This window comes from Hyalella azteca, unplaced genomic scaffold (genome assembly GCF_000764305.2).
Source record: "Hyalella azteca isolate HAZT.00-mixed unplaced genomic scaffold, Hazt_2.0.2 contig4362, whole genome shotgun sequence".
Taxonomy (NCBI): domain Eukaryota; kingdom Metazoa; phylum Arthropoda; class Malacostraca; order Amphipoda; family Hyalellidae; genus Hyalella; species Hyalella azteca.
In genome coordinates, this window is record NW_025934581.1 from 21,992 (window position 1) to 33,714 (window position 11,723).

The 11,723-nt window shown below is 38.1% G+C and overlaps 1 protein-coding gene across 1 annotated transcript in view; it reads left to right on the plus strand.

The window, feature by feature from the left end:
* The window catches only part of LOC108669895 (rhoGEF domain-containing protein gxcJ), a 21,118-nt gene extending 9,627 nt beyond the window's left edge, over nucleotides 1-11,491 (plus strand). The window contains exons 3-8 of the mRNA XM_047879986.1: nucleotides 1,195-1,346; nucleotides 4,429-4,478; nucleotides 6,509-6,573; nucleotides 6,792-6,913; nucleotides 9,321-9,416; nucleotides 10,667-11,491. Coding sequence (XP_047735942.1) covers nucleotides 1,195-1,346; nucleotides 4,429-4,478; nucleotides 6,509-6,573; nucleotides 6,792-6,913; nucleotides 9,321-9,416; nucleotides 10,667-11,251 — 1,070 coding nt within the window. The 3' untranslated portion in view covers nucleotides 11,252-11,491. The remainder of the gene's footprint in view (nucleotides 1-1,194; nucleotides 1,347-4,428; nucleotides 4,479-6,508; nucleotides 6,574-6,791; nucleotides 6,914-9,320; nucleotides 9,417-10,666) is intronic.
* The last annotated feature ends 232 nt before the right edge of the window (nucleotides 11,492-11,723 follow it).

The window sequence follows — 11,723 nt, forward strand, 5'->3', positions numbered from 1 at the left end:
AAAAGCTCTGGCATTTGTGCGACTGTTGCACTGTCCGATCAGCTGCATCCTGCCGACGAAGCTCAGCTGCTTGACGTCATCGAGTTCTCTTGGTTGCTGCAAAGCTTTCTTGAATTCTTTTAAATTAGTGAATAAATTAATGGAAGGGCAGGTGCAGACTGAAGGAGCCTTGTTATGTCGTTATAGAGGTTTTGCAATTTTGAGGAAATTAAATAGTAATATTTTTAAATGTTAAAATTTATTTAATAATAAAAACAAAATAAGGTACCCGCATGTATTATAAGCAGTGATATAATTTTGATATCAATTAACAGCACGATTGAAGAAAATAATTAATTTCTTTTCCATCTAAAACTAATATATAAAATAGGCGTGCCTGATTTCTTTCACTGTCACGAACAGTGGGGCCAAGAATGTGACGCCAACTAAATGCAAGCAAAATGCGGTTTCTTTTGTATGACAAATAAGTATTGCAGTTGTAACCTTCGCACACGGCCATCTGCTGGGGTTTCTTTGGTATGACAAATAAGTATTGCAGTTGGAACCTTCGCACACGGCCATCTGCTGGGGTTTCTTTGGTATGACAAATAAGTATTGCAGTTGTAACCTTCGCACACGGCCATCTGCTTGGGTTTCTTTGGCATGACAAATAAGTATTGCAGCTTGAACCTTCGCACACGGCCATCTGCTGTGGTTTCTTTGGTATGACAAATAAGCATTGAAGTTGGAACCTTCGCACACGGCCATCTGCTGGGGTTTCTTTGGCATGACAAATAAGTATTGCAGCTTGAGCCTGCGTACACGGCCATCTGCTGGGGCTTCTTCGGTTTGACAAAAAAGGTTGTTTTACGGTATTTTCTACACGCTTGTCGTGTGCATTCAGGAATAAGTGAAAGATTTGAGAACATGAAGATGAGGATATCTGGAAAATAGTACGCTTAATCTGACGAGTGACGAGTGACGTCATAATAAGAAAAAAGATTGAGGGTGGCTCCACAATTTTATGGGATATCTCGAAGTCTTTAACGAACCATCTTGCAGCTGTTCAAAAACCTGCTCTTTGTTAGATCAAAGGAGCCCGACGTACCACGACAATAGTATTTCCAAAAGTTGACAGCTACATTGCACCCCTGCAACTTTGATTTTTATATCTGTTCATTAAGTGTGATATCTGATATCTGTACATGCTTGCAGGTCATCATGTAACATCCATGTTTGGATTCTCTGACTGGGGAGTTTATAGTGACGCACCTTCATCATCAGAGCTCGGGAAAGCCTCTGCAAGCTGGGTCATTCACTCCCACGCCGTGCTACTACTCCCTTCCGGAGGGACCGACTACCCTCCGGTAAAACTTCTACAGTTATTATCCGATCATCATGAAACTTCACATACATACGCAAAATGTAAAAATAAGAACATTTTGCTCGTATGAATTTTTCGAAAAAATTGATAGAAAACGTGATATTCATAGAAAACGGACAAAAACGGGTACTATAGGAAATCTATCTCCTCCTACAAATATCGTCCTACAACATCCAGACACATATCATTCGATTTGTAAAGACCATATCTATCGACCTAGCCATCGCTTTTTTTCATTTTCCCCATATTTTTTTTATGCGCGTTTTTTCCATTTTTCACTTTTTTCACCCCCTCCCCCCCTTCTCCCCCATATATAAGACGACCATGCTCAAATTCAAAAAAAGCGATGGCTAGGTCGATAGATATAGTCTTTACGAATCGAATGATTTAACTCGAATGAAAACTGTAAAAAATCGAATGAAAACTGTAGGAGGAGATAGGTTTTCCGTGACAATAAGTTGAACTTTTCAGGACGGCGCGACAAAGTCTCGCGCGCCTCGAAATAGGCACTCAATGTCGCATGGATACCAAACTACATGCTTCTGTAGCTTAGTCCACTCAAGGATGCTAGCAGCAACTTGTAGCGCACCTCTCCGTACAAAGTTAGGAGGGTGACTGAGCCCAGATGCCAGATACACCAATATAATCCCAACAGAGAAGTAAATTAAGTAGTCAGAGTGTTACGAACATTGATAGCATACCTCGGGCTATTTTTTTCAGCAGTTGGTGTTCTGGTATTTATTATTTCACCGTGATCCTCGACACCTGTTGCTGCTTCAGTGTCGATACCTTCTCGAGCTAGGATCATATCGTGTAAAGCACAAATGGCTTTTACAATTACTGTTTCATGTTTAACACTTGTTTCGATAGACTTCGTTAGTAATCTAGACTTTGCGGTCATAATAGCATCGTTGACGATCCGAGTATGAACGCCTTTAAGAAGAGACTAGACAAAGCTATGCAGGAGCATATGTTCAGTCTTAAAATGCCTAGCAACTTACGGACCTGACAATAAGTCCAGCAGCTATCTCAATCAATCGTCAGTTATGGAAAGATCGGGTTCCAAAGGCCGGACCCCTTGTGAATCAAGTCACGAAATTACAAGAATCGAACAGGCCATGGGCCAATTTCTTCAGTGTCGACACTTCTATTCTATTTTATAATGAAAAACGCGCGCTCAACGCATCGCCGGGCTCTTGGTAGGCGATTGTTGAAAATTTTCTTTGACTTGTCTAAATTTTCTTTGACTGGTCGCGCCACCTGGCCAACCACCTGACAGGTCGCGCGACTGGTCGCGCGCCACCTGACTGGTCGCTGACTGGTCGCGCGCCACCTGACTGGTCGCGCGACTGGCCAACTACACGTGCCAGCGCGCTCCAAGCTTCCGCGCGCTTCAGCTTTCTCACTTTTAAGTCTGGCCGTACCCTAAGGCAACAGGCTTGTTGCTTCGACGGAAACACACTGCTCTTGGAGCTGAATAGTTTGCCACACACAAGGTGCATCCGCACATTTTAGTTTGTCTCTATTCAAAACCGTTTACTGAAAATTACTCTAAAGAAGTAGGCAAGTTCGGATTAAAAGATCGTTTTGTGTTATTCATGGCTTGCGACTGGTGCGACGGCATGGTGCCCGAACTGTTTGGTAAGGATCTATTAATTGGAAATTTGAATGCTTATTTTGAATTATTGTAAAGTTGAATCACTAGTTCTTCATTGTTGTTGTACATTTGTTCTTTTATTTTTTTTTTCAGAAATCGTTTGCGGTATGGTTAATAAATGTGGATAGACGTATATGTTAATCATCCTGCGAAGCGTCATATCGAACGTTATGGGTTACTGGAAAAGAAAGGTGACCGCCAAATTAATGCTACCGTAGAGGTCGTCTTTACAAGGTTATGCAGCTGGCCACTGATAATGAATCTCTGAAAGACGAGCCTGTTTCAATTTAATTCCATTCACAAAATATCTCGATGCTCATATCGCAGAATTACCTTTGAGATACGAAAGTTGGTTGATGTTGTCAAGGGTCTTGAAAAGGTGGTGCTTCGCTGTATACGAGACCACAATGTTATCCACGGTAATGAGGAGGCAGACAGGAAAACACTTATGGCACATTCATACAACCATTCAACAATTTTATACTGTAGGAGTGGATTTAAAAAAAAATCTTTCGTTGTTTAAGAATGGGCACGCCATTGGTCAGCGGAGGTGCTAAAAACAGGTGAGGAGACCTACCAGTGAAGATTGAAACCATGATTGCCTTTGTGTAGTATGGATCGCTTCCACTCTTAATTGAATGCTTTGTGTCACCTTCGCGTCTGGGGGCATGCAGTCAACGTTGAACTTTGGCCAGATTTAACTAGATAATTCAAGTCACTGTCAAGTACTCTACATTCAAGTCACAATCAGCCATCCTTACTGTCCTAAACATAGACCATAAACGACCCACGAAAGGGTTTCCGCTCTGGACTGGAAGGTCTCTCGCCTCTCAGTTAGCTGACCTCAGCTCTGGGCGTTGATGACGCCCCAGTGAGGAACCGTACTGCTGCCCTCTGTCATCTTGGTCAATATTTGCTGAACTGCAATATAGTGACCACATTGTAAATGTGGATCAGAGCTGTATTCCACTGTTTTCTTTTCACCAGGTACTGCCACACCATCGGGTGGAAGTGCTGGATTTCAATGTAAAGTGCCAGGAGAAGCAAGGTAGCCTAAAGTGAAGCGAAGTGCATCAACCAAAATGCTAGTTGTGCTCAGGGTTGGAGATTTATTATCTTCATACACAAAGCCTGGAAAAAATCTAAAATGAGGCACGGGCGCTGAAATGCCGGGCGCTTCAATTCACGCCTGATCCGAGGAGCTTCTGCGTGCAATGCTTTCACAAATGTCGGATTTTCGTGATTTTTTCATGACTATTCATTGGATTGAAAGCCAGAAAATGCATAATCAGAGATTACTTATTTTGTTTAAATGCGACCGACGTGAGCGGATAAAATTTCCGGCAGAGCGTATGAACTTCTCGGAAGTATTGTTTACAGCGGAAGCTGTATTGTAAATAAATTCTAGACCTTCAGTAACTTATACAAAGACAATATTTACGGATCTGACGCGAAGCGGTGAGTTCATTAGTAAGGAAACTTAAGAAGGGAAGAAGAGGTCATCGTGATCGTAAGTAACGATATCGAAACTTGTTTATGCTTTAGGTGGTTATTTCATTCAAGCTTTTATTAATTTGTACAATGTACATATAATGATATAACATGTTGTTCTTCTGGGAAAAACATCATCATTATCTAGCTCATTTATTTGAATATGCTAAAAACAGAGCATATAAACATATATTCTAGTGCACAATATCTCAAGGAGTTCTTCTAAGTTTAAGAATAAAGGCTAAAACTAAAAAAGTTGCATAAAACATTTTACTGAATAGATGTCCTAGACAAACAAAACAGAACGTTTCGGGCTATGCCCATCATCAGCTAGTAAAATACATCTGGAAATACATGGAAATTAATTTTAGTAGATAAATTTAGAAAATGATAAGGAAAGAAAAAAAACACAACTAACACAGCAAGCACAAGTACAAGTCATACTGTCAATGAGCATGGGTGATTTCATTTATCTTCAGATGGCTTCTGCCCAGCTTTATTGCCTGCCTCTTGATTATCTGTTGCAGGTATAAAATGTATTGATGTTTTTTGAAAGATGCAGGGTTAGAATTTCTAATAAGTTGTTTTAGTTCAACAATCATGCAGGTCTGCAAATATTGAGCTGTCTTATTGAAGTCCTATTAAACTGATTCAAACTTTCAAAGAAGATTTAACTGCCTAATTTCTAATTTTATTTTATCATCTTGCAACAGAACATGTGCAACAATATAATTTCATTGCAAAGACCCTATGTAAAATTGATTTATGCTGTGGAAAGTTTTATCTTCAAACTTTTACTAGTGCAAGATTTAGCTGGCTTTTTTCCCCTTTACCTTTAATATTCAACTTAGCTACTGTAATTTTTCAGTAAAATGTCAAGGTTTCTCTCGCCTGATTGATACAGTATTATTGAAATGTTTAAGGTTAAATGTAATGTTATAAAAATTTCTAAACATGGATAAAATTTGCGCTATAAAAGATTTTTTTTTTTTTTCAACCAAATATATTCAGATTTCCATTCTTAGATCATTTCTCAGTTTTAGATTTTTCTAAAAACTGAGAAATGATTTTGATTTTTTTTTGCCATACTAACTGTACTGGTATGGCAAGGTAATGAGAGTATGTGTGGTTATTCACTAGACCTGTGGGTTTTTGGAAGCTTTGCAACCTCTTTCTTATCCAAGCCATATGCTATTATTTCTACAATTTTAATGCTCATGTATTCCCATGCTCATCAACATCTATGAACAATAAAGAGAGTTTGTCCCGCCAAAGATAATTGATGAAAAGTATATTAATATTTTCATGATATTTTTCTCAAAGCCTCATGCTGCAAAATATTAGGTGAGACTGTGAGAATAAAAATATTCATAGAATATTAAGTGAGAGTTTTATGAATTTGGAAGAATGATTCTAAAAGTACTATAACTATATTTACACATTTGTCTTAATTACTTGTTTGGTTCTTTGTTTGAGCTCCTTGATTCTTAGCATTCACTATTTATTTATTCTTGTATCACTTGATATTTCCTTAGATGATTTTGCATCACTGTTGTACAAAAGTCTAAGCATGATAATTGATGGTCTCACTTGTTTAACAAAGATAGAAGGTGCAATAGATTCTTCAAAAATTTTTAAGGCTAATAAGAAATGACAGCCTCCAAACTCCCCTCACCGTATAGCCATTCTTGTCCACCAGGTGTTTATTTTATTTTGTGGCTTTTTCCTTAATATAAATCTAACATAGGTTAATGTATTAATGTTCAACTGAAAGGACTAAAATCAGTGAAGGAACTTGTTCATGAGCTATTGTCTGATCACTTGTAAATGCCCTGTAGCATATTTGCACTTTCCAACCCTTATTGAATAACAGAACACAAAAATCACTATTGGTAGGTACTTCAAAAGACAAATATTCACTCAATCATCAAGTTTGATCCAATGGCGTCCAGTACCAAAAAATGTTATGTTGTGCTGCACTGACTCTCTGATATCAGGAGTGAACGCCATGAGCGCTGCCTCCCCCAAGTGCCCGCTTGTGACATCAAAGTCAAGTCTGAGGGTCGGCATCTCTTGTGTAACATGTTCATGTCAGTACATCCTAATGAGATAACTTTGAATTTTAGAATTTTTCCAGTATTTTCCACATATTTTGTCTAGCCCTGTATGCTTTCTACTAATCATTAAGAAAGGAGTCCAAGCCATCTCTATCTGTTTTTCAAAAAAATTGCCAAGACTTGCTTGTTGAGTGATAAATAAAAAATGATACTTGTTTTCCAGCCTCGGAAGTGCCTGTCCCTGCTCCAGCCATGCAAGTTTCTGAAATCCACATCAAGGAGGAACCTAGAGATGAGGATGCCGATGTAACTGTGAAGGAGGAATCACTCCTATATGGAGATCAGGTATATTAAGTGAAAATGGCAATTCATTTTAAAGTATGAACATTTCTTCACAATGATTTCTGAAAAGGTGAAAAAGGCAAGCAGCTGAAAATTTTGCTGATGGGGAAACAAAAAAAAATTAGATTGAGCACCTGATTTGATATTACCTAATTTGGTAATACTTTACTGTCAAACAGGGTAATAAGGGACGGGAAGGGCAATAAGGGACAGTCCTCCAACATTTCATAGAAATATTGTAGCAGCTAAACTAATTGAAATATTGCAAAACAAAAAATAGTGGCATAAAATTCAACATTTTTCCTATCTATGTAGCATAAAGCAAGTTGGGAAATTGTACATTTACTACCTCTAAAAATCCTTGAATAAAGTGTGAAAAGGGAGATTTTGGAAAAGTACCTCTGCTAAGGTCTGTAGCAAAAAAAAATATTAACTGTATTAAAAAATTTTACTTATATAAAAGTTGCACACATGTGTTGGCTTAAAAATGTGATTGACAGAATTGAGTACCCATCTCATTCCAGAAAAAAATGGCGGTCATTTCCGCACGACGGGGTAATAAGGGACACCCCCCTGGGGTAATAAGGGACACTCCTAAAAACTCATTTATGGTAGATCCTTGGTTAGCAAAGGCTCCAGTTAACAAAAAAATCAATTAAAAACAAAAAATTTTGATTATTTTCACTCAGCAAAAAAATTTCACTTGACAAAAAAATTAGTGCATCATTGGCCATCACCAAACTGTGCAAAGAATGTCATAGATGCAATTGTGCACCAGGCAACATAGAATGAAAAGTAATTAACCTAAACTATGACTTTTTTCTCAAAAAATATGATGGTTGTCACTAAAATATTCCTTTGTTTTTCAGGTATGTTTTTTACAATCTTTTTTTGTTATAGTGAATTCACTTGACTCAATTTAAATGGTGCAGAATAACAAGCCATCCTGTAAGATTACCTACAGAAGAAATGCTACATGGCTGCTGATATGAAGCTTGCAGTGGACAAGGTTGTTGTCAATGCTCAATGGCATGTCCATGAATTAGGTAATATCAAATCAATAATATGATAATGTATGGATATGCTAATATCATATCAATAAAGGAAAAACAAGTAATAATCACAGAAAATATCATTTATTCTACATCTACATCATCTACAAAGGATGAGGAGGACTTCAGAGTACTGTTAGCAATGGATGAGTACCATCAAACGGGGTTAAAAGGGACGGGTGGGGTAAATAGGGACGCGCGTCCCACATTTTGTAGAAATGTTGTAGCAGCTAAACTAATCAAAATATTGCAAAACTAAAAATAGTGGCGTAAACTTCAACATTTTTACTATCTATTCTGTATAAAGCTAGTCAAGAAATCTGACATTTACTATCTCTAAAAAATCGCTGAAAAAAAGTGTGAAAAGTGCGATTTTGGAAAAGTACCTCTGCTATGGTCTGGAGCAAAAAGAAACCAAAAATATTTGCCGTTGTGAAAAATTTTACTTACATAAAATTTGCACCCATGTGTCGGCTTGAAAACGTTCAAAAAAATGACCGTGAATGAAATGAAAAACGTTCTCATTAAAAAAAATGGCAGCCATTTCCGCACGATGGGGTAAAAAGGGACACCCCCCCCCCACAGGGTAATTAGGGACATCCTTAAAAATGCATTTACAGTAGAACCTCAGTTAGCAAAGACTCCAGTTAACAAAAAAATTGATTAACAACAAAAAATTTTGATTACATTTACCTCGCTTGGCGAAAAAAATTCACTTATCGAAAAATTAGTGCATCATCGGTCGTCACAAAATTGTACATAAAATGCTATAAATAGAATTGTGCACCGGGCATCATAGAATGAAAAGTATTTGACCTAAACTATGATTAATTTATTCAAAACATATGATGGTTGTCACTAAAGCATTATTTTCTGTTTCAGGTATGTTTTTCACGATCTTTTTTGTTATAGTGAAATCACTAGACTCGATTAAAATTGTGCGAATATACAAACCATCCTGTAAGCTTACAGATACAGAAGAAATACTACGTGGCTGCTGATATGAAGCTTGCAGTGGACAAGGTCGTTGTCAATGCTCAATGGCATGTCCATGGATATAGTAATATCACATTAATAATACGGTAATTAATGAATATGGTAATATCAAATCAATAAAGGAAAAACAAGTAAAAATCACAGAAAATGTCATTTATTTTACATATACATCATCTACAATGAAAGAGCGGGACTTCAGAGTACTGTTAGTAATAGATGAGTACACTGCATGCTTCAAATGTTTGAAATTGATTTTTATTTCAAGTGTTCCTTTTTACCCCATTTCAAGATTAACCACATCAACTATCCCTCACTGTATACATCACCACTAATCACATCAACTATCGCTCTTTTTACCCTAGGCTTGTTCCAGCCAACACCTCAGTTCTGCTACTGCAGACCAGGCAGCGGCTGCCTCCTCATCTTGTTGGACCGTCAAGACGGAAGTCAAAGCTGAGGTTTGTGTCGCCCTCTCTTGCTCCTCACAGGACGCGTTGCCCTGTTGCTCAGTCTGGTTCATGTCCAGTGTTAGCCCCTCTAACCTATTTTGTTTAATGAGGTTATATCCATGCGCCTTATACATTAAATATGAGGTCCCCTTTATCTCCACACCAATGACATTAATGGTACCTGGAGATGGAATGGTTCAACTGCACAACACTGCATATTTCTTATAAGAATTTGGATTGCCTGACTTTCTAAAAGCGCTTATTCCATCTTAACCTTTCTCGACCTGACATGCAGACAATTCAAACCTAACTCTTAAAATACGCATCGTTTGGCACCTGCAAAGAATTTCATGCTACATTCACTCTTTACGATGGTGACAGACGGTTCTTGCATCACGCATTGTGTTCCCATTGTTATTCGAAGTATTGGCAGCCAAAATGGTAAAAGAAATTCATACCCAGAGACACAGGCTGAACCAGTCTTGAAACAAGATGGAAGATCTACTTCGGTACATATGCCTAATCATTGTATTTTCATTTAACTGTTGATTTTAAATTTTAATGTTCCAGTTTTTGGTTAAGTTCTGTAATTATGGGAAACATTTCTTAAACGTGACTATCAAATTTGTATAATGCATATATTTCATAATGTAGCTCTAATATAATAGCGAAAGACTTCTTAATTATCAGCTCGTAAATTAGAAAATTTGTAAAATGCAAGCCTCCAGCTCTACTTGAGTACACATTTGCTCTACGGCGTCGGCCACGAGTTGCCGTATGAAGAGCATAGAACCTGGAATTGTAACTTCGTTCTTTGCTGTCACCCTTTGAATGGTTCTTTGCTGTGGCCAATTAACTCGTTCTTTGCTGTTGCCAATTAACTCGCTCTTTGCTGTGGCTAATTAACTTGTTCTTTGCTGTGGCCAATTAACTCGTTCTTTGCTGTGGCCAATTAACAGGTTCTTGCTGTGGCCAATTAACTCGTTCTTGCTGTGGCCAATTAACTCGTTCTTTGCTGTGGCTAATTAACTCGTTCTTTGCTGTGGCCAATGAAATGCGGAGTGACCATTGAACAAATCAGAACTCTTATACAAATTTAGTTTCAACATTTATTAATAGGGAACGTTTTAATTTTCTCATCCTGTTGAGAAAAATTCCTGACTTTGCTGTGTACTGAACTTGATATTAAGGTAGTGACCTGGCTTATAAAGATAGAGGAGTGTTTTACTTTGATGTAAGCGATGTAATTTTATCGTCAGAGAGATGCTGATGTGTCAGCACCGGCACCAGCAGGCGCTGCTGGCCGCACTAGGGCGTCCCGCTGCAGGCTGCAGGCCAACAAACACTCAATGCCTGGACTCTACGAGAGTCAAGTGTTACAAGCAAAGAAAAACATAACAAGGACCCATCCATTATCTATTAATGCATGGCTGAAGAAGAATATAAGTAGTGTTAAAAGTGAGCCTCATATTGAAGAACCTGATCGTGACAATTTCGGTGAAGTATTGCGTTACTTAATAAGATCTAAGGATGTTGTAAAACCACATGCAGACGGTCCCTTGAGAGGCGCAATTATGTTTGGTTATTACTTACAATTATTATTCGACAACAAATTTAATGAAAGCGCAAGTGTAATAGAGAGATTGCCCATCGGCACCATTCTGTCAGACCACATTGGTATAAAAAGAAGATATGCCGATCATCTGCGATGGCTTGGAAAACTCGGACATCAATATTCGAAACTTGGAAACGTATCACTATGTCTTTATCAAGTGTTCAGAAAAAGGCCAGACATAACTATTCTGTTCAAGTATCGGCCCTATTTAGCTAATGAATGGAAATAAAGCACACGCTCTGAGAAACGTCTTTACTTGAAGCCGTTATTAGTGTAAATGAAACACGCATTCAGCGTAACGTCATTAATTGACGTTATAATGAGTGTGTGTGAACCACGCATTCAGTGTAACGTCATCAGTTCACACAGGTTAGTGGGATCGGTCGTTGGCTCCGTAATATCGCGCAGGATCATAAGCTATGAACGACAGCGGATGTTCACTTTTTGTACAGCATACATAATCGTGATGAGCTATGTACATCAATATTCGAAACTTGGAAACGTATCACTATGTCTTTATCAAGTGTTCAGAAAAAGGCCAGACATAACTATTCTGTTCAAGTATCGGCCCTATTTAGCTAATGAATGGAAATAAAGCACACGCTCTGAGAAACGTCTTTACTTGAAGCCGTTATTAGTGTAAATGAAACACGCATTCAGCGTAACGTCATTAATTGACGTTATAATGAGTGTGTGTGAAC